At 43.5% G+C, this 24598-nt stretch overlaps 1 protein-coding gene across 3 annotated transcripts in view; it reads right to left on the bottom strand.

Annotated features, from left to right (window-relative positions):
- CCDC149 (coiled-coil domain containing 149) overlaps window positions 1–24598 on the bottom strand; it is a 109557-nt gene that overhangs the window by 4813 nt on the left and 80146 nt on the right. For 2 of the 3 annotated variants that reach the window (XM_088450613.1, XM_088450614.1), the window contains exons 9-10: window positions 15406–15550; window positions 12507–12583 (exon numbers count right to left, since the gene is read on the bottom strand). In XM_088450613.1, the coding sequence (XP_088306739.1) occupies window positions 12507–12583; window positions 15406–15550 (222 nt within the window). Of the gene's footprint in view, window positions 1–7934; window positions 7968–12506; window positions 12584–15405; window positions 15551–24598 lie in introns of all 3 variants that reach the window. The other variant, XM_088450612.1, reaches the window with a different exon arrangement.

Raw genomic sequence — 24598 nt, 5'->3', positions numbered from 1 at the left:
TCATCACGCTTTGTGAATGATAAAACTCGTTGATAAATGAGGCCTTCAGTTGCTCGGCAGGACAAGGACATCTCTCTAACTTTCAACCCATGGAATAATGAAGATCCGACAGGGGTAGCGAGACAGAGCAATCAGTGTGTGATATTTGGTGATAATTCCAAGCTGCACAGAATTTGGTTGTCATGGAAACAGCTTTGCATTCACTAGACTCCCTGTGCCACCTGTAGGACCTCAGAAATTACTATATTATAAAGTCCCTACTTTTTTAGGTTCATGAAAATCAAGATGAATACGATATGGACTTTCATTAATTGTAAATGCGTAAGGAGGAATATATTAGTTTACAATAATTCTCTACTTTAACTTAAAAGGGAAGTTCTAAATCCCCTCTCCCATCAATACAACACCTCCACATACCTGTCCCACATCATTTACACCTCCACATACCTGTCCCACATCATTTACACCTCCACATATCTGTCCCACATAATTTACATCTACACATATCTGTCCCACATCATTTACACCTCCAAATACCTGTCCTACATCCTTTACACCTCCGCATATCTGTCCCACATCACTTACACCTCCGCATACCTGTCCCACATCACTTACACCTCCCCATACCCATCCCACATCACTTACACCTCCACATACCTGTCCCATATCACTTACACCTCCACATACCTGTCCCACATCACTTACACCTCTGCATACCTGTCCCACATCATTTACACCTCCACACACAGTACATGTCCCACATCATTTACACCTCCACATACCTGTCCTACATCACTTACACCTCCACATACCTGTCCCACATCACTTACACCTCCGCATACCTGTCCCACATCATTTACACCTCCACATACAGTACATGTCCCACATCATTTACAACTCCGCATACCTGTCCCACATCATTTACACCTCCACATACAGTACATGTCCCACATCACTTACACCTCCGCATACGTGTCCCACATCATTTGCACCTCCCCATACCCGTCCCACATCATTTACACCTCCACATACCCGTCCCACATCATTTACACCTCCACATGCCTGTCCCATATCATTTATCTCATTATTGAGCTATTTAAAGAAAATCACCTAAAAACTGACATGTCTTTGCTAGCCAAATTATGATATTTAAATCTCTCCAAGTGCATAATTATTCATTGGGAGGGATGTACCAGATGCTGTGTCTTGAATTTTTACCTTAAAATATAGGTTTTCCCTACCTTTTCACCTTCTCAGGGGGGGTGCACAAAAAAAAAAAACAACATGTGAATTTCCTCTGAAAAATCAATGCTACTCGCACCTTAAGGGTGGGTGTACTAAGCATTTAATTAAGATAAGAGCTGTCCTTTGCGATGTTGCCGGGCAGAGGGACTTCCGGGTTTAACACCCAGAAGTCCCTCAGGCGTCCTTCTGCGCATGCCACGGGGGATCATGGTGGCGGATTCCCAAGGGGCGAGTGTCCCGAAAAGAAGCCCTTCAGGTGGCATTACCTATCGGGATGAAGCACCTGAATGCATTGCATTCCGGTGCTTAGTACATTTGCAGAAAACTGTTTTACGCCTTTTTCACGTTTAGTACATCCCGCCCAATGAAGTATATTCCTTTTTCAAAACACTGCAGTAAAAATACCATTAAAGATAAAACCACTGTGTAGCAGTGCAAAATATTCATAGACAAACATAGTATAATTAGAGATACCCTTAAAATTATGAAATGTAGGAATGTACTGTAGGAGTGTGTAAATGTGGGAAAGTTTATTCCTGTAATAAATCTGGCAAGTCTCGCATTTTCCTTTTGCAATGAAAAAAGTCCTATATTTTCCCCATCGGATGTGCTGTAATACCAGGATTGCAAAACAGGCTTATATTTCCCTGATGTCAGTGGAATATGGGATAAGACCTAGGAAGCCTGTGACTCGCTGGTTGTTCTAGAACAAGTAACATTTATAAATGCAGTGCTAGTAGGAGAAGAGCTTTCTGCATTACAGTACAGCACGGCTTGTAATGATTACGGTAGAATATGCAGGGCTATTTTTCAGCCGGAACTCAGGGCCTGATTCAGACCCGGTCGCAAGCGCTGAGCGCTCGCAACCGGGTCGATGGTGGCCCAGAACGCATGCGTCGCTCCGGGTCTCGCACCAAAGGGGGCGTGCTGTCGATGTTGTGTGACAGCACGCCCCCTTTGGTGGGCGGGCCGGAGGGGTGGCTGCCCAGATGGAGGCGTTCCCATGAGAACGCCTACCATCTGGGGGCAGCCCCACTGACATCACAAGTGATGTGAGTGGGATAGCTTTCGGCTCTGTTTCAGCCGAAAGCTCTCTGGGGCTTGCGGCAACGAGACCCTACCACAAGGGTCTCGTCGCAAGCACGATGGTCGCGATGGTCTTGACCATCGCGACCATCTTCCTAGCTGCTTGCTATCGCTGTGGGTAGTCACCCACAGCTATGCGAGCGGCTAGGAGGCAGTGCTAAAAAAAATAATAATTCAGATTCAGAGCGAGCGCTCTGTCAGAGCGTCCGGCTCTGAATCAGCGCCTCAGTTCCTGAACCTCTCATTAACTATGATGTATTTTCCATAAGATACATATATTTAACGTCCCTTTTGATTGCCTTCTTTTCTAAATACTAATATATATATATATATATATATATATATATATATATAAAATAAACAGATATAATATATCATTTTTCTATAGCTCCACCCCAGTTCCTGAACCTATTTTTCCAAAACAATAGCCCTGAGTATGTACAGTCAGGTGCATAAATATTGGGACATTGACTGAATTTTCATATTTTGGCCTCTATTCACCACCACAATGGCTTTGAAATTAAACAAACAAGATGTGCTTTAACTGCAGACTTTCAGATTTAATTTGTAGGTAATTACATCCAAATCAGGTGAACGGTGTAGGAATTACAACGGTTTCTATATGTGCCTCCCACTTTTTAAGGGGCCCAAAGTAATGGGACTATCAACTCAAAAGCTATTTCATGGACAGGTGTGGGCTATTCCCTCATTATTTCATTATCAATTAAGCAGGTAAAAGGTCTGGAGTTGATTCTAGGTGTGACATTTGCATTTGGAATCAGTTGCTGTCGACTCTCAATATGAGATCCAAAGAGCTGTCACTATCAGTGAAGCAAGCCATCATTAGGCTGAAAAATCAAAACAAACCCATCAGAGAGATGGCAAAAACATTAGGTGTGGCCAAATCAACTGTTTGGAACATTCTTAAAAAGAAAGAACGCACCGGAGAGCTCAGCAACACCAAAAAACCCGGAAGACCACTTAAAACAACTGTGGTGGATGACAGAAGAATTATTTCCCTGGTGAAGAAAAACTCCTTCACAACAGTTGGCCAAATCAAGAACACTCTCCAGGAGGTAAGTGTATATGTGTCAAAGTCAACAATCAAGAGAAGACTTCACAAGAGTGAATAGAGAGGGTTTACCACAAGATGTAAACCATTGGTGAGCCTCAAAAACAGGAAGACCAGATTATAGTTTGCCAAACAACATCTAAAAAAGCCAATACAGTTCTGGAACAACATCCTATGGACAGATGAGACAAAGATCAACTTGTACCAGAGTGATGGGAAGAGAAGAGTATGGAGAAGGAAAGGAACTGCTCATGATCCAAAACATTCCACCTCATCAGTGAAGCATGGTGGTGGTAGTGTCATGGCGTGGGCATGTATGGCTGCCAATGGAACTGGTTCCCTTGTATTTATTGATGATGTGACTGCTGACAAAAGCAGCAGAATTCTGAAGTGTTTCGGGCAATATTATATGCTCATATTCAGTCAAATGCTTCAGAACTCATTGGACGGCGCTTCACAGTGCAGATGGAGAATGCCCCGAAGCATACTGCAAAAGCAACCGAAGAGTTTTTTAAGGCTAAAAAGTGGATTGTTATGCAATGGCCAAGTCAATCTCCTGACCTGAATCCGATTGAGCATGCATTTCACTTGATGAAGACAAAACTGAGGGAAAATTCCCCAAGAACAAGCAAGAACTGAAGACATTTGCAGTAGAGGCCTGGAAGAGCATCAACAGGGATGAAACCCAGCGTCTGGTGATGTCTATGCGTTCCAGACTTCAGGCTGTAATTGCCTGCAAAGGATTTGCAACAAAGTATTAAAAAGTGAAAGTTAGATTTAGGATTGTTTAGTTTGTCCCATTACTTTTGGCCACTTAAAAAATGGGAGGCACATATAGACACCGTTGTAATTCCTACACCGTTCACCTGATTTGGATGTAATTACCCTCAAATTAAATCTGAAAGTCTGCAGTTAAAGCACATCTTGTTTGTTTCATTTCAAAGTCATTGTGGTGGTGAATAATGGCCAAAATATGAAAATTCTGTCAATGTCCCAATATTTATGTACCTGACTGTATATGTATAGTAAATTGCAATGCCCACCGCCCATTGCATACATGCACACGTAACGGAGCCACATTTAACAGTATCCACCAATCTCCCAGTAGCCGTCTGCAGCAGCTAGAACTTGAATACTATCTACAGACGGCTAATAGTTACATAGGAGACACAGATTAAAAACTTAAGTGGGAGGAGCCCAGAGAGTCCTAAAAGACACAGCACAGGTCAGGCGGTGCTGTATCTTCTAAACTAACACTCAGAGACACCTTGTTGTATTGGCAAATATTCATTCATTGCCTAATACATGTATTGAAAATGTCCTTTGCGAAATAAAATGCTTAATTACATTTGCAAATTTTTTTTTTTTTTTTTACCAGGGCTGCAATTGTTTTCCCAAGATGAGAACATGTCACCTTAGGTTTAACGCATGCCTCCTTGAATGTTCCCCATCTAATCCACGGTCTCTTGAGAATGATACCAATAAAAGGAATAACCAAAAAACACCTATAATAATGCTGGGCATACACCGAGATATAAAGTCTGTAAGACCGACAGACAGTGGCGTAACTATAGAGGGTGCAGGGGGTGCTGTTGCTATGGGGCCCCGGCAGCTTAGGTGGCCCGTCAGCCCTGCAAGCAACCCCCTGCACCCAGGGCCATATTAACAGGAAGCCAACGGATGTAATCCCGACCGCCGGCTTTCGACTGTCTAATCCCGGCAAGGCACTAGTGACAGGCGTTGATATCCCGACGCCTGTCATTAGACCTACGCCGGGAAACCGACACCCGGGTTACCGATTGAAGGTAAGCTGGGTGCGGACAGCCGCGCGTTTAGGTAAGGGGCTCCCGTGGGGGATTTAGGGTTAGGCACCACCCGGGAGGTTAGGTTTAGGCTAGGGGAGGGGGGGTTAAGGTTAGGCACCCCCGGGGGAGGTTAGGCTGCGGGAAAGGGGGAGTTAGGTTTAGGCACTTAGCGGGGAGATTAGGGTTAGGCACTAGGGGGGGAGGTTAGGCTGCGGGGAAGGGGGAGTTAGGTTTAGGCACTAGGGGGGGAGGTTAGGTTTAGGCACTTAGCGGGGAGATTAGGGTTACCCACTAGGGGGGGAGGTTAGGGTTAGGTACCCCTAAGGGAGGTATAGGAGGGGAAATTAGGTTTGTTATACTTACCCAAAGGACGATTGGGATTTCCTCCTCTGTCGGGCTGCCGCTGTCGGGATTAGACCCGCCGGCCATGCAATGGGGCTGGTGGACAGCCTGCTGGTCCCTGCTGCAGTTCTGCTTAAGGGGGGATGGGGCGCTGGGAGCCCGGACCCACTATGAGGTTTACCTCAGTTGAGAGGGACAAACGTGTAAGTGCATCCACATAGTGCTCTCCTCTGTTCTGTGTCACAACCTATGTGTGTTTTTATATATATAGATATATATATATATATATATATATATATATATATATATGTCACCATTGCAGCGGCACTCCAAGAAAAAACACAATCTGCACAGGAACGATAGCCAACGTTTCAATGCTTAGACCCGGAAGCTGTGGCGTTTTGCACGTGGTGGGGCGTTGGGGTATATGTAAGTATTGTTGTTCAATGTCTCATTATGTCTTGAATACGATGCAGTAAAGCATTGAAACGTTGGCTATCATTCCTGTCCAGATTGTGTTTTTTCTTGGAGTGTCGCTGCAATGGTGACTATATTTGTTGGCTACATGGCTTACTGCTGAGGGCACCCGAATTGTTCTAGTGCATGGGAGTGCCATCTATTACGTGTTGTATATATATATATATATATATATATATAAAATCCCTGCTGTCGGGATGCCGCTGGTCAGAATACCGACAGTGGCATCCTGACAGCCAGTATCCCGACCCCTATAGGAAACACAGTGTTTTCATAAAACTGGTGCCTAAGTCAAACCTCCCCGCAACCTGAACCTAACCCTCCCCAGACCTTAATCCCATTGAGAACTTGTGGTCAATCCTGAAGAGGCGGGAGGACAAACAAAACCCCACAAATTCTGACAAACCCCAAGCACTGATTAGGTAAGAATGGGCGGCCATCAGTCAGTATGTGGCCCAGAAGTTGAATGACAGCATGCCAGGGCGAATTGCAGAGATCTTGAAAAAGAAGGGTCAACACTACAAATATTGACTCTTTATATAAACTTAATGTAATTGTCAATAAAAGCCTTTCACACTTATGAAATGCTTGTAATGTTACTTCAGTAAACCATAGTAACATCTGACAAAAAGGTCTAAAACCACTGAAGCAGCAAACTTTGTGAAAACCAATACTTGTGTCATTCTCACAACTTTTGGCCATGGCTGTATATGTATGGGTCCCTTTAGTCAATTATTTTATAGAGGTCTAGCAATACAGAGAGACTATGTAATATACTATTCGATATAGTCTTATAATAACAAGTATTAAAACAGTAAGGCACAAAATAAATATGTAGTCATTTTAATAATACACTTATCTATGCTACAATAGAAAAGAAAAATGGCCTGCATGCTAATGTAAGGACTTAGTGCCGGTCACTCTGCATTATTCACTATACTCAATCCAGGAAGCTGCCTTTTTCTAGCTGTGACGATGAAAGTAGTGCCCAGAAGTGAGTGGAATGCATAATATGGGACAAATCAGAACGGACTGTAAATGTATACAGGGCTATTTCTACGGTCCTTACAGAGATGTGGGAAGCATTACAAAATGCTAAAGTAATTTTGCACACGGACAAAGTGTAGTAGGCATACCCCAAACATGCCAGGCTCTCTGATACAGCATTTCAAAAAACATTTACCGGTTGAGTCTCCCATATGCTTGGGACCAGAAGTATTTTGGATATCGGATTTTTCAGTATTTTGCAATATTCGCATTACCATCATAATGCGATATCTTGGGGATGGGACCCAAATCTGAGCACAGAATGCATTTATGTTTCATAAACACCTTATACACACACAGCCTGAAGGTAATGTTATACAATCATTTTTATATTTTTGTCCATTAAACAAAAAGTTTATGTACATTAAAAAAAATCAGAAAACAAAGGTGTCACTATTTAATTCGTATTTCAGAATATTTGGATATGGGAAACTTAGGGGTCTATTTACTAAGCAGTGTTAGAAGTGAAAAGTGAAGATTGAAAAGTGATAATGTGCCAGCCAATCAGCTCCCAACTGTCATCTCACAGGCTGTGTTTGAAAAATGACAGTTGGGAGCTGATTGGCTGGCACCTTATCACCTTTCACTCTGTCTCCTAACGCTGCTTAGTAAATAGACCCCTTAACCTGTACATGTATATCTATCTCTCAATTCTCATGTTCTCTCTCTAAGAAATACTTTAGTGGGTTATTTATTATTGTTTCCAGCATGGGGGGAAGAGTACAAAATTACACAGAACCAATTTCCAACCAACCAAGTACTTGATACTTTACGTTTATTAAATCTAATAATACTGCCACACTCTAGGAGAATTAAGACAGACATATATTATATATACACACACAAGACATTAAACCTACGCCCAAATCCCACCGAGACATTGTAGCTGAGGCCTTCATGAAGCAGAAAGGGAGAAAGAGAAAAGTTATTTTTAAGTGACATGTCCGCATAAGGCAGCCACATACTGTACATACTGCACAACAGGGACATACACAGACATATGATGTAAATGGACAATCTTACCAATAACCAATGGTACAATGTGGTCCCTGGAACCCATGTACATGTAAATATCTGTTACATCAGTCCTAAACTAACAATACAGGATGCTGAGAATATGCTGACAATCTGCTGCTAACTTATATTATAGTTTGTATTTCACAAAAAAAGTAAAATGAACCGTCCGTCTGGTCCTCTAAGGTCACTATTGCTTTACTGCACAGTAGCTTGTATCATACGTAGCTGGCAGAACAAAAATATCATGTTCCTCTTTCACCTCAATGCCTAGAAAGGAGCATTACATCCAGGTCACTGTTTACAGATTTCCTTTAGGACGCACTGAAGGACAGCTCTGAGATATAGAGGGAGCAGACCTAGGAGCAATCACAGTGCACTATTTATGGGCTTCTACCAGGACGCACTGCAGGACAGCTCTGAGATATAGAGGGAGCAGACCTAGGAGCAATCACAGTGCACTATTTATGGGCTTCTACCAGGACGCACTGCAGGACAGCTCTGAGATATAGAGGGAGCAGACCTGGGAGCAGTCACAGTGCACTATTTATGGGCTTCTACCAGGACGCACTGCAGGACAGCTCTGAGATATAGAGGGAGCAGACCTGGGAGCAGTCACAGTGCACTATTTATGGGCTTGTACCAGGACGCACTGAAGTACAGCACTGAGATATAGAGGGAGCAGACCTAGGAGCAATCACAGTGCACTATTTATGGGCTTCTACCAGGACGCACTGCAGGACAGCTCTGAGATATAGAGGGAGCAGACCTAGGAGCAATCACAGTGCACTATTTATGGGCTTGTACCAGGACGCACTGAAGTACAGCACTGAGATATAGAGGGAGCAGACCTAGGAGCAATCACAGTGCACTATTTATGGGCTTCTACCAGGACGCACTGCAGGACAGCTCTGAGATATAGAGGGAGCAGACCTGGGAGCAGTCACAGTGCACTATTTATGGGCTTGTACCAGGACGCACTGAAGTACAGCACTGAGATATAGAGGGAGCAGATCTAGGAGCAATCACATTGCACTATTTATGGGCTTCTACCAGGACGCACTGCAGGACAGCTCTGAGATATAGAGGGAGCAGACCTGGGAGCAGTCACAGTGCACTATTTATGGGCTTCTACCAGGACGCACTGCAGGACAGCTCTGAGATATAGAGGGAGCAGACCTGGGAGCAGTCACAGTGCACTATTTATGGGCTTGTACCAGGACGCACTGAAGTACAGCACTGAGATATAGAGGGAGCAGACCTAGGAGCAATCACAGTGCACTATTTATGGGCTTCTACCAGGACGCACTGCAGGACAGCTCTGAGATATAGAGGGAGCAGACCTAGGAGCAATCACAGTGCACTATTTATGGGCTTGTACCAGGACGCACTGAAGTACAGCACTGAGATATAGAGGGAGCAGACCTAGGAGCAATCACAGTGCACTATTTATGGGCTTCTACCAGGACGCACTGCAGGACAGCTCTGAGATATAGAGGGAGCAGACCTGGGAGCAGTCACAGTGCACTATTTATGGGCTTGTACCAGGACGCACTGAAGTACAGCACTGAGATATAGAGGGAGCAGATCTAGGAGCAATCACATTGCACTATTTATGGGCTTCTACCAGGACGCACTGCAGGACAGCTCTGAGATATAGAGGGAGCAGACCTGGGAGCAGTCACAGTGCACTATTTATGGGCTTCTACCAGGACGCACTGCAGGACAGCTCTGAGATATAGAGGGAGCAGACCTAGGAGCAATCACAGTGCACTATTTATGGGCTTCTACTAGGACGCACTGCAGGACAGCTCTGAGATATAGAGGGAGCAGACCTAGGAGCAATCACAGTGCACTATTTATGGGCTTGTACCAGGACGCACTGAAGTACAGCACTGAGATATAGAGGGAGCAGATCTAGGAGCAATCACATTGCACTATTTATGGGCTTCTACCAGGACGCACTGCAGGACAGCTCTGAGATATAGAGGGAGCAGACCTGGGAGCAGTCACAGTGCACTATTTATGGGCTTCTACCAGGACGCACTGCAGGACAGCTCTGAGATATAGAGGGAGCAGACCTAGGAGCAATCACAGTGCACTATTTATGGGCTTCTACCAGGACGCACTGCAGGACAGCTCTGAGATATAGAGGGAGCAGACCTAGGAGCAATCTCAGTGCACTATTTATGGGCTTCTACCAGGACGCACTGCAGGACAGCTCTGAGATATAGAGGGAGCAGACCTAGGAGCAATCACAGTGCACTATTTATGGGCTTCTACCAGGACGCACTGCAGGACAGCTCTGAGATATAGAGGGAGCAGACCTGGGAGCAGTCACAGTGCACTATTTATGGGCTTGTACCAGGACGCACTGAAGTACAGCACTGAGATATAGAGGGAGCAGATCTAGGAGCAATCACATTGCACTATTTATGGGCTTCTACCAGGACGCACTGCAGGACAGCTCTGAGATATAGAGGGAGCAGACCTGGGAGCAGTCACAGTGCACTATTTATGGGCTTCAACCAGGACGCACTGCAGGACAGCTCTGAGATATAGAGGGAGCAGACCTAGGAGCAATCACAGTGCACTATTTATGGGCTTCTACCAGGACGCACTGCAGGACAGCTCTGAGATATAGAGGGAGCAGACCTGGGAGCAGTCACAGTGCACTATTTATGGGCTTGTACCAGGACGCACTGAAGTACAGCACTGAGATATAGAGGGAGCAGATCTAGGAGCAATCACATTGCACTATTTATGGGCTTCTACCAGGACGCACTGCAGGACAGCTCTGAGATATAGAGGGAGCAGACCTGGGAGCAGTCACAGTGCACTATTTATGGGCTTCTACCAGGACACACTGCAGGACAGCTCTGAGATATAGAGGGAGCAGACCTAGGAGCAATCACAGTGCACTATTTATGGGCTTCTACCAGGACGCACTGCAGGACAGCTCTGAGATATAGAGGGAGCAGACCTAGGAGCAATCACAGTGCACTATTTATGGGCTTCTACCAGGACGCACTGCAGGACAGCTCTGAGATATAGAGGGAGCAGACCTAGGAGCAATCACAGTGCACTATTTATGGGCTTGTACCAGTGCGCACTGTAGGACAGCACTGAGATATAGAGGGAGCAGACCAGGGAGCAATCACAGTGCACTATTTATGGGCTTGTACCAGGATAGCTTTGAGATATAGAGGGAGCAGACCTGGGAGCAATCACAGTGCACTATTTATGGGCTTGTACCGGGATAGCTCTGAGATATAGAGGGAGCAGACCTGGGAGCAATCACAGTGCACTATTTAAGGCTTGCACCAACAGGAGAGCTCCGAAACATAAATTGAGCATGCCCAGGAGGGACAACAGTGCAGACTGATAGTAGAGAAGATGAGTAAGACTGGTAAAGTGGAGAGCTAATTCCCAGGCCTGCTTCCCTTATACCGCCTGCTAGGTGCACCCAGAAAACTACAGGGACACCTTTTTTGCCTGCTAACATACGTTACTATATAGTAAAGCTATAATATGAAGATTACAGGGGAGAGGAGCGCACAGGAATTCTGATAACTCAGAAGCAGTCTTCTGCCACTGTAGTTTTGAATAAAGAATAAGAATTTCAAAACCCATTCCTATTCCTATTCTTATCCACAAGTCAACTAGAGAAATCCTCATTTAGGGACTGATGCAATGTTGCATGCAATCGTCTGCAAATGCTCTCTCAGTTAATGGAGTACTGTACATTCGCACATATGCTGAGTTGTACACATCTCTGTGCCGGACTGTGCCTATCCGTACACTGGGCATCATGTGCATGCCTGCACCAGCCCCATTTCTGTTGCAAAAGGAATGAAAACAGGTGTCATTATACAAGATGCAAATGACTCTGCATCGCCCGTAATTGCTCGGTTTTGTGCGAAAACAGAGCCGTCCACAAAACTGACTGACTCAATACATCAAGCCCCTTCGTGTTTTACTGGAAACCAGACTACAGAGGTGGGGCTGCAAACTGGCGGCTCCAGAGGTGGGGCTGCAAACTGGCGGCTCCAGAGGTGGGGCTGCAAACTGGCGGCTCCAGAGGTGGGGCTGCAAACTGGCGGCTCCAGAGGTGGGGCTGCAAACTGGCGGCTCCAGAGGTGGGGCTGCAGCGCACTCCAAAACTGAAATAGGGGAGCCACATCAACTGCCACCCCAAACGCTGCCTAACATCGCCGGCAGGGACTGACTGGCAGTTGGTGTGGCTCCCCAATTTGAATTTTGGACTGTTCTACAGCCCCACCTCTGGAGACTCCACTGCTGGAAACCAATATATAGTTTATTGTGGAGATGGACAAATGTTTTATACATGATAAAGATTCACTCCTTGTTGTTGGGACCACAAGATCCATCTGTGACAGAAAAGGAAAATCATTCACCTGGGAGACTCCATAGCCCAGATACCTCCAACGTCCTCAGCTTCTTCTCCAGCTCGGCCACTCTGCTACCTAAAATTCTGGAGCAAGCACGGAAAACGTCTCATCACAATTAGGATTTGTATATCACGCCATATATTTTTTTTAACTGAATTCTTCAAGCAATTTATTGGAGATGGTTACTAAGCCATGTGCACCTGCAGGGTGACTGGTTCGCTTAGAATGGTTCCAGAATGCCCACAGCATTCATCTTGCAGTAATAAAAAGGCCACAGATGTTAACTATAAGCTAGAAATCTAAATGAACTAGAAGCTGAAATATATTTCAGAACTCGGAAGTTGCATAAAAATAAAATGTAAATAGATAAATAGGCTACAAACTACATCAGACAAATACATGCCCTGATTCAGAGGTGGAGGCACTGGTGATGCCGCACGCAAACAGACAATGTGAATGCGTCCGATTGTTACAGCTCAGAGACGCAGTATAGATTCGGAGGCAGGGTGTGTGGATATTAGTGGGCATTCCTGGGAGGCAATGGGGGTGGAGGGGCGCTAAGCAGATGCGGGTGTGTCGCCGCCCACCTTCTAGGGCTTACTGCGCTGGGTAGCACGCAAAGTGAATAGCTCGGGGCTGAGGTTTAGCCACAGGGTTAATTGAATCTGCCCCTACGTGATGGCAAAAAAGTAATGATTCACCTGAAGAAGAATATGTATTAGATATGAATAGAAAAATGTACACAGTAATACAAGTAGGTTTATTAAATGAAAGACTGATGAATTTAGAGCACCATCTACAAATGTGAATTGTTCAAAGTTTATCTGTCGCCTGGACACAGGGCACAGGTCCAGTTTACCTGACTTGCACAATGCTGAACTTTTCCCTTTTACCCTATTTAGCATGGTTAGTTTAACACAAACTATAAACCACCAATGGGAGCAGGTTAGGCCTGTGGCTCATTTTGGGTGTATATAATTTATGAGCCTCAAAACTTCCCTCAACTGTAACAAAAACAAAGTGCACTGTAAATGTGGGGTTTTGAATGTCCTTCGGGACAAATAACTATGGGCAATTATTAGAAGTGTTAACCATTTGAAAGGTAAATATTCTTGCCAAGCTGGGGGGGTTCCACTAGGGCTCCAAGAGCAGCCCCAGCATTGTAACTACATAATGACCAACACCCGCTGACCATCAATAGTAATTAGACGCCTCAGTTAGGAGGGAGAAACCGCACCTGTTTTACTAGACAGGGGAAGGGAGTGCTATGTTAGAAATCCATCAGAAAAGAACTGAGACATCCCACCAGGAGGCTGTCTACATAGAGAAGGCCAAACAGGACAGACGTTATTATATGACTAAAGCTGGCCGCAGATCTAAAAATTATCTGTCCAACCAGCCAACTAGTTGATTGGTTGGAATGAAAATCTGGTAAGGAATGAAAGCAAATGACAATCAGCAATTTGCTCCCAAATGCCGGAAAATGGATAAAAACTGTTGTTTGAACAAATTGTTTAGTCAAACATTTAACAAACTTGTCTGACGACCATTTTCATCTGTTTTCTGGCATTTAGGAGTAAATTGCTGATCATCCCATACGTTACTAGATTTTCATTCCAACCAATCAACCAGTTGGCTGGTTGGACAGATAATCTTTAGATGTGGTGCCAGCTTAAGTGCTGAGCACCCTATTCTATTCATTCTTCATCTCCTGCTCCTCTATCATGTAACATGTTTACTAGCCATTAGGATTGGTCACAGCAGCAGGAGATTAGTGTGAGGAGTTTGGCAGACTATGGAAAACCCCATGGGGCCCTAGGCAAGACAATGGTTTGGGTCTCCTTCTGTTTAAGGAAAAAAAGACAACATACATAATATGAAGCATTTTATAATATGTGAATGCTAGCTAGAAGCTGATTGGTTACAATGTGGAACTTCTCCACTAATTAGAAAGTTTGAAACATTTACCCCTAAGGGGTTGATGTATTAAAGAGTGAAAAAAGTGGAGAAGTTACCCATAGCCACTAGCTTCACTGGCCAGGCTTACTCAGCGGAACAGTTCAACAGCAAAACTCGGCAGCCCCCAGCCTCTCCCCTGCCTCTAAGAGCCTATTGAGTGCCAAAAACAGGGCGTGACATACGGTCACGCCCCCAGGAGTGTCACTAGAATGGATGTGGCTCCACGGTGTGAGGCCACGCCCCCTGCCACGCGCACTCCTTTGGCGGGCAAGAGAAGATTTGTGATCACCGCACCGGGTGTCCCACAGGTTAGTGACGCTGCTGCCCATAGCGACCAACCAGCTTTGAGGAAGCATTTGTCAAATACATTCTATAAAATAAGAAGAAGCTGATTGGTTGCTATTGGCAACAACTTCTCCACTGTTCCACTTCTCTCACTGCTTAATACATCAATCCCTAAATCATCTAAGTTCAGTGACCTGTCCACCGGTGATTAGGTTTGTGGGGACATGGCTGGATGTGACAGTGTGATGATGTGTGGAGACCAGCTGGAAGTCAGACTGAGGGTTATATAATGGGAGAAGCAGGTTCCCCAAACAGCACACAGTAGGATAGTTGTGGCATAAAATATACGTCTACATGAAATGGAGCTCATATCTCCCACTTACTTATTTATTCTACAATTTGTGACAACTAACTGACATTAAAATTGCTCTGTCCTCGCCTCCTGTACTGTGTGTATTGGTCTCAGGCATATAACGTGTTTGTTCTTACACCCCCAACGCTACATTGTCTGAGCGGCTCAGAGACTACACGGTGCCTGGTTTTGTCTTCCAACCCATGATGAAATATCTAAGCTCTGTGTTTTCTCTTCTATCCTGTAAGCACAAGATGAAAGCAGCAATGACAGTGAAGCGGAGGGAGGCCGTGAGTAAAGCATACATACTTGTTAGTCTGTCTTTGGTGCTGTATAACCATATTTTTCTCATGAATAGTTTCTAGCAGGGCTGTAGCCAAAGACTTCAGATCAGAGATGGACTGTGGAGTTGCAGGCAGACTGCAGCCGTGATCCTCCGATAATAACTCCTGAACTGCACAGAACAGAACGACAGCTGGTATCAGATTATGCTCCAAGATTCTAAGTCCACACAATACTTCAAGGTTACGAATTAATTCACTAAACAAAATACAATGAACAGCTCGGCAAGGCCTAAATAAAAATTAAAACAGCAACCTGCTTATTTCTTTTGCATGAGGAAATCCTCCTACTTACTATACAGATTCAGAGATGTACGCTAATTCCGCCACTGCTGTGTACGCAGCTGCTGTGCGAAAATATGCAAATGTCACAGCCACCAGGATACGTATTGAGACTCCCACCCACGGCTTTGCAAATCCCAGCATCTGCGTACAGAGGCAACATCGGTTGGAGATTAATACATTATCGCAATTCTGAGCAGCCCTATAATCGCAGAATGGCTGCGTGAGACCACGGAGCCACTGTGTACAAGCAGGGGTTCCCAACCACTCTCCTCAAGGCACACTAACAGTCCAGGTTTTAAAGATAACCATACTTGCGCACAGCTGTCTTAATGAGTACCGCAGTTATTTTGACTTAACTATCCATGCTTAACCATGGATATCACTAAAACCAGGACTGTTAGTGTGCCTTGAGGACCGAGGTTGGGAATCACTGGTGTACAGGAATGCAGACGCAGGCTGTGACACACCCCGAAAACTGTTGCGTCACCTCCCTCAAACACTCCCTGTGACTATGGTAATGTTTCTCAACTGCAAACACATCTGCATAGCATACATCTCTGAATCAGGCCCTTAGTACATTATATGCTCCCCATAACACAACATACCCTAAAATTAAAGAATTTAGTCAAAATACTTTTTTCATTCCAAGCTCTATATACTCTAACTCCATTTTCACAGATCAGTTGGTTAAACAATACAGTCAATATCCTCCGCCCAGTTCCTTCCTGGAAAAGGAGTGTTGTCATAACCATGAAACATCTTTCCGTTTGTAGATAAAGGCTTCCTCGGTTCCAATCTGTTTTTCATCAGTTGACCAATGAAATCACAAAAGGATTGTGGGTTACTACAGAGAAACCTAGGTTGAAATCTGTTAATAGTTGTTATGCTAAAGGGCCCCCTAGATCATATCTTCTACTTATGCAGAGAATTCTAGACTCATTGGCATAGCCAGGCTTTCAAGTTGGGGGGATGGGGGGGTGGAAAAGGGTAAAAATATGTGCTAACTGTATGGCAACAGTGCTATGTAGCCTGAAGTGGGCAAAGTCCACCTGGTGACCAGGCAGCTAGTTTCTGTTGCAGGGTGCCCTAGTGAGAAGATAACAGTAAGCGATGGGATAGGAGAGTGTCTTGGAGCAATTTTTAGACATTGGGATTATCTACACACAAACAGGTAGGATGTCACTAAGAGCCTATCAGGGCTGTGAGCCATGTGACTGGAGCTGAGAGATAGGTGGGGAAGTCACAGCTAATGACAGAATACCCACAAGGAGAGCTGCCACCGGCTGGGACCAAAATAAGCTGGAAGCTATTATACTCTAGGACAGTGGTGTCAAACTCGGGCCCTCCAGCTGCAGTTGGACTACACATCCCAGCATGCAGTGTCACAGTTTTGCTATTAGGGCATGCTAAGACTGTGGCAGAGCATGCTGGGATATTTAGTCCCACAAAAGCTGAAGGGCCCAAGTTTGACAACACTGCTCTAGGAAGATGTACTCTGAACAGTAAGAGCTCAGGGCAGGAGTCGCGTATGATGTGGCACTTAAGTGGCCTCCAGAGCATGAAAAGGGAAGAGAGAGAAAGAAGGGGTAATCTACTAAAAGATCACTTTTTTTTTTTTCTGAGCATTCATTTTTAAGTTCATACAGAGTTTCATTTCTGAGTAGAGCGGAATAGTCAACGTTATTATTCTTTTAAAACACAACCGTTATTATTAATAAATAAAATATTCAAATAGCATTAAAGCATTTGGAGAAAATATTTAAAAAAAAATTAGAAATATATAAGTCTACCAGGGGTATTCAATTTGGAGGGAAAAGTCCGTTGTGGACTTTTCGCTCCACATTGCTGACTGTCCTGGGATAAAGTATCGTTCACACGCCTGCTTTATCCCCGTATTCAATTAAAAAGCTACGAAAACGGGAGCCGGCGAAATAGGATCGGCAAAAAAAATGGTATTTACCTGGAATAACTTGTAGGACCCCCCTAAAGCTGTCAAAACATGGGGGATCACTATGGGTACCCCCGTTGTAGCCTGCAAATGAAAGTCGGGGTTTTAAATAGCCGCGGCAGGTGTTTTTTTTCCCGACATTGAAAGAGTGATGCAGAAGAGCACTTGGGCTATTTTTTTTATTTTTTTAAGTGGTCCCATCAAATTTGGGGTAAATGAAAATGGGTACTAGCATATTTTTATATCCCTAAAGTAATTTTTTAAAAATTCTGCAAAAATGCACCTGCCGCTAATAACCTATGCTAGAAAACACCTGCCGCATATTTGCAGAATAGCCCTGAACCTATTTCCCTATTTTTAAACACTTTTTTCCATTTTTTTTTTTACCCCAATTTTTGAATAATTTTTTTGGGGTGTCCCTAATTTTTTTTTTTTACTTTTTTTGACACAGTTTATTTTTAAATGACATTCCCAGGGTTGCAGGCTATTTTTTTTAAGCCTGCACCCCTAAACCCCAGTTCTGCACTTTTTTTCGACACCTATTCAGTGGTGAAAAGTTATCCCTGTTTTTTTTTTCTAAGACTTTTCGAACCTGCGAAAAGTTTTTGAAATTGAATACGGGAATAATTGAAATCGGCGAAGTTTTCGCACCAAATTGAATACCCCTGATAAATTCAATTAAATAGGTCGTCCGCCTCCAGAGTACAAATACAATGTTAGAGACGCAGCTGAAGATGGGTCTGGAGTCTACCATCTGTATTACAGGTTGAGTCTCCCATATCCAAAATGCTTGGGACCAGGGGTATTTTGGATATCGTAATATTCCGTATTTTGGAATAATTACATACCATAATGAGATATCTTGGGCATGGGACCCAAATCTAAACACAGAATGCATGTATGTAATATATACACCTTATACACACACAGCCTGCAGGTCATTTTATACAATATTTTTTATAATTTTGACCATCAAAAAAACTGTGTGTACATACATGAAATTCATTTATGTTTCATATACACCTTATACACACAGCCTGAAGGTTATTGTATACTGTATTTTAATAATTTTGTGCTTTAAAAAAAGTTTGTGTACATTGAACCATCAGAAAGCAAAGGTTTCACTTTCTCAGTCATGCTAAAAATATTCCGTATTTCGGATACGGAATATGGGAGACTCAACCTGTATTAAAAAAAAAGCCCATCGACAAGAAGGAGCCAAGTACTGTAGGTCAAAATTTTTGTTAGGGGAAGCATTTGCTCCAGCTGCTTTCCCCATGGCAACATAACTGTATAAACTAGAGGGTTCTAGACATTCATAAGACATTTGTGGAAATGTGCATAGCCTACTCCTCCACAGCCAACGTTAGAATAAATAGTTACAAATCTTGTATCGTTGATGATGGGATGCGATTGTCACTTTATGACCTAATGCTTTTAAGACTTCCAGTAGATAAGATATGCAAAGCCGCATCCACTCAGAATTTGCTGAAATATGGCGCAGGACCCAGGATTGCATTTATTTTGTTCTAGTCCACAGAAGCCCCCTAAAACTCTCTCAGTTAATTGCTTGCCGGGTGGCCCAGTTTTTAATCCTACAGACAACAAATATGTTTCATGTTTTTTACGTTTACATAAAACTTCTTGGTGGAAGTCGCTTATGTTATGTTTTTCCCATTTTCATCAGATATTAAAGCATCTGCTGTATTATAAATTACATGAAAATACTGGACTATTGTGAATCTGTAATAACCAACCTTTCAGCAGTTGAGGTTGGCCCCTTAAGCATTTTATGCAGCGGGTGACGGGGAGGCAGTGGGTGGCAGGGAGGTAGAGGGTGAGAGGGGAAGGCAGAGGGTGGAAGTGGGTGGCAGGGGGAGACAGAGCAACAGGGGAAGGAAGTGGGTGAATAGGGAGAGGCAGTGGGTTTTTAATTAAAAGGTGTTCTCCCTCCACATCACACAGTGTGTGCTCCCCTGTTCCCCCATCCACAGACACATCCCATAGAGTCTGTGCTCAGTGCTCCCCTCCTTCCCCCCTGTTGCTGTATTTTCCTCCTCTACATCAATCATAACACTTTCTGAGTAATATCTCTGGACGCACAGCACGTCAAAGCTTGAAGTGAATGGGATGTAACAGCAGAAGACTATCCTAGGTTCTCCTCCTGTCAGTAAAGAACAGGAAATATGGGCACAGACTTTCCAAAACTGGACAGCTGAAGATTGGAAGTGTCACCTGGTAATTTCGGCTGCAGCACACAGAGAATTAGGTCAGGATTTGCCATAAATAACATGAATAAATTGGTTGTCGCAATACACGAAGACGGCTTAGGATGCTATACACTTCGCTCTATTGAGCTCTACCTGCAGGGAGGCTCGGATTCTAATGCGGAAGAGATGTTCAACAAGAACCATCGCAAGAAGGGATGTACCCACACAGGTAGAGGCCATATGTGCAGGTATTGGGGAGAGTGTGAGGGATGGATAGATAAACCTGGGGACGATGCAAGGTCACAAAGCATGGTAGCAAAATCAGAATCCAAGGAGAATGGATGAGAGAAGCCAGCTGATGTCACCACCATGAATCCACCAAAAGGTAAGAAATCAATGTGACGGGAGCCAGGAGGCAAGTGCTCTAAATATGGAGAACTAACAGAAAATACAAAACTCCCGGAAATATTTTGTGCTCCAGTACAAGAAGTAGAGCTTGTTAAATAAAGAAGGCTATGTATTACAGGCACAAATGGACGTTATGTATGAGAAGCATTCTGCCACTTGCCACCAGGTTACAGCAGACATTTCAATTTCCTGTGGATTAGTTTCCCTTACTCCTCATGTCGGTGAATACGTAATTCTAGGTACTAAAGTCAAATCATTATTTAGTTACTTTGTTCCCCAATGAGAAATGTTCTTGCCCAAGTACAAGACCTGCTATCAACATTACAGCTGCAAGAAAATCAATTGGGATGCCTGTTATGCTTGGCGTACTGAGGCTAGGTGTATGAGGACATCTGTAGTTTTAGCTGCTTTTGTTGCTGTTATTTAAAAATGTAAAAATTATATCTACTTGTAGGCTGACTGTACATTTATGCTACCAAATATTACAACATGTTTTACCATATAAACACCTGCCTACAAATTCAATAAACAATGTATAGTTGTTATAATAGCTCAAGACTTTGGCCTCTATTTATTAAAAACATAAAAAAAACAGTTAAATAGGCTACATGATAATTGCTTTTATAGTGCATTTACTAAGGTAGCCGGCTTTTTCAAAGCATTTAATAGGATTTCCGGCTTTTGCAATACACTTTACATGGTTTGAGGCTTCTTCAATGCATTTACTATGTTTCTGGTTTTTACCCTCTTCCTCTGGGGTTCCAGACAACTGGTCGACAATTAACAAAAAAAAAAAAAAAAAAATCGACAATGATTTGGTCGACACCAGAAGGTTGACATGGAAGAAGGTCAACATGTCAAAAGGTCGACATGAAAATAGTTGACACATAAATGGTCGACTTTTATTTTTTTAAGGGTTAGGCACTTACTGGAGGGTTACAGTTAGGCTACGGAAAGGACAGTTAGTTTTAGGCACTTACTCAGTGTTTTGGTTTGGACACCAAGGGGGATGGTTAGGTTAAGGCACAAAGGGAATGGTAAGTGTTAGGGTAGGGATGGGGAATCTCAGGCCCTGGGGCTGTATAAGGTCCACTGAATCATTTGGTCTGTCCCTCTGAGCTTTGTTCTGCTAGCCTCAGAATGGCAACCTGCAGCCAGAATCTATGCAGCAATGCCGCCTGGAGCGTCCTTAGGACGCTTCAGACGGTTACACCGCTACTCTTACAGCTCCCTGGAGCATCCTCAGGATGCTCCGGGCATTGCTGTAATCTCGATTTTGGCCCTGCTCACGGGGCATGGCCTGCACCAGGCCCGCAAATAATGCTATATTATATATATACACATATACACACACACACACACACACATATATATATATATATACACATACGTATATATATATTATATATATATACATACATATATATATATGGCCCTCGGCATAAAAAAAGGTTCCCCATCCCTGGTTTAGGGTTAGGGTGAAGGTTATGGTTAGAAAAAAAATAAAAAAATGTGTTGACCATTTTTGAGTCGGCAACTTCCCATGTCCACCTTTAGGTGTCGATCAAATGACTGTCGACCTTTTGTTTGTACCTAACGAACCACAGAGTCACAGTATTTCACATTCAAGAATCATTAACATACACTTGCTTGATCAGGCCCATCCATGATGTAATCAAATGAAATGCTGAATAGCGCTACTAAAATCTAGAGCAGCCACGTCAAACTAAGGGGCCAATGTATAATTTTAGCTTTTTAAATGCAAAATCATACCTTCCGCAATGCATTAAACACTTAACGGTCGAATGTATCACAAAATCTTTGTGCGACATCGCATTGCGAAAATCACAGTGGATTACGTAACGTGTTGCGCGATGCAAAGAAATGTATTGCTACTTTCGCAAAATTGTTGACCAACGCCCTTGAGTCTGAAGCATTGCGCACATGCTGGCAAGAGAAGCGGAGAATGCGCATTCATCAAAACCACAAACCATTCCTTCATGTTGTCGCTCCATGGAGGAGGAAGAAATGCTTAATTGAATTAATCAAATAAAATATATATTATGCATCAATTTACTCATGTATCCAATAATTAATTGTAATTAATGGTTCAATTGAAATGGATGGCTGTGAAGGCTCCTGCTCACTACAAGCAGGCCAAGGAAAAGGAGGAGCTGTAAAACATGGCAGGTCTTCTCAAACATTGGTGGGCTGGCTCTCGGATCCCCCTCTCCTAAACCACCTTCTTATGAAAAAGCTATTTCTACGCCATCTGAGGCACGCGATAAAGAGGAGCAAGAAAGTACGATAAATATTTGCAAAATTTGAATGATACATTTGAAAGTATTGCCTTTCTACGGTTTTTCAATTGGAAGACGCAATCATAGAAAATTATCGCAATCATCTTTCACGAAAACCTCTCATTTCCTGCTTAATACATATGACTGATAATGAAATGAATCGCATGCAACTTGATACATAGGCTATGCCCTTTAGTGCACCCCTTAGTCACATCATGGAATCAGCGCAGCTCCGGCTCCTCCCCTTTCCTCTCAGCGGCCTTCCTGTTAGTAAGGGCACCATGCCACGCTTGTTGTCAGTGTGAACAGTGAAGAGAGGTGCCGAGGAGCAGGAGCCAGCGACAGCTGCATGGAGAAGCACCATGACACCATCAGTCAGAGTCTGACTGAGTGACATACAGAGCGCGCGCACACACACACACACACACAGAGGAAGAGCCGGAGGAGAGGAGCACTGCTTACTGAAAGCTTAATAAGGAAAAGTGTCCTTTCCTGCTGCTGCAGAAAAGAGGAGGGGTCTGCGCTCTACAAATAGTTTGCAGACTGCAATGATTCGGTTTGGTACTAGGTTCGTGGGATGGTGTGATTGGCACTTAAGGGGCATGTATGGGAAATCTGAGACTATGGGAAAGGTCTAATTGACACTTAAAGGGCATTTGGGGGTCTAATGTCATGGGGGGGTCTAATTGGCACTTAAGGAGCATGTGGGGGCATTTGAATGCAGCTTCATATCTACGTTTAAATTGGGTGTGAATATTGTGAACATTTATGTTCTGGCCCCTATCAGTGACGTGCGGTGAGGTCAATGGCTGGGGAGACACACATGGAGACTCACTGTAACTCTCCCCTCACTACACTAAGCTTCAGTGTCCATTGATTCTACTACCTGCATCACTGTCTTCTCTTGCTGCTAAGCTCCGATCTCTAAACACTGCAGTGCACTTCCTGGTCACATGACACCTCCAAGGTGTCCATCAGTGGTCAAGGCACACCCCCATACTCAGAGGAAAGCCTCTAATAGCTCTCTTTCTGTGCAGCTTACTGCCGTGGTATGGCCCCGCCCCCAGCTCTACCAGCAGTGACTGACTATACAGAAGTGAGGCTGAGCTGTTGCTGTCTCATCTCCCTGCAGTCCCAGGGAGCTCCACAAAGCTGGCGAGTGTTAAGTATAAAAATGATTACAATAAACAAAGAAGATGTTTACAAGTTATAAATATTTTCTTTGTAATATCCACTCCCCTGTAGCACTTGCTCCCAACCTCTTGTAACGATGAGGATATAAATGACATGCTTTAGCTGCGCACTTTGCTATCTTGTGGTTTGAATTGATTTAGGCAACAATAAAACGGTCACTGTAGTAGTGCCTTTATGTTTTTGCTATATGTATACAACTGATCTGGGACATTTCCGATCCCCCGTACTCTTAAAATAAAGTTGTTTAAAATGAAGTTATATTTTATACAGAACAAATTTAGTATCATATGGAATTGTTTTAAATAGTTAAAAAGGAAGTTACCTGCACTAAAGCTATCAAATCCTCCATTCACCACTGTAAAACAAGTTCTAATAAGTGTTCAAAGAACACTAAGAGGTCAAATCCAATTTAAAAAATACAAAGAAATTGAACAAGAACTCTTTAGAAGGAAAAGAGAAACTCAGCAAGCGTAAAATAGGAATTACGATACAATTACAGCATCTGATATGGAAGTTAAGACAACAAGGTAAAAGTTTCCCAACAAAATGAAAACACAAAAAATTTATATTTATTCCACAAATATTTCTAAAACTTGTATTGTAAGTAGCAGCACATTAAAATAACCAAAAGGATAATGGACCAAACTGGGTCATGTATAATCAAAGTGTGGTTTAGTCAACCTGACATTTTCATGCGGTTTTCAACCTAAAAGGCAAGGCCACATTTATTAAAACCACAATGTCTGCTTTAAAACCTTAGACAAATGCAAATTAGGAAATGTACGAAGAAGAGGTTTGCAAAACCACAAGCCAGAC

Source organism: Taudactylus pleione, unplaced genomic scaffold (genome assembly GCF_031769625.1).
Source record: "Taudactylus pleione unplaced genomic scaffold, aTauple2 ptg000520l, whole genome shotgun sequence".
Taxonomy (NCBI): Eukaryota; Metazoa; Chordata; class Amphibia; order Anura; family Myobatrachidae; genus Taudactylus; species Taudactylus pleione.
This window is presented reverse-complemented; position numbering and strand designations above follow the sequence as displayed.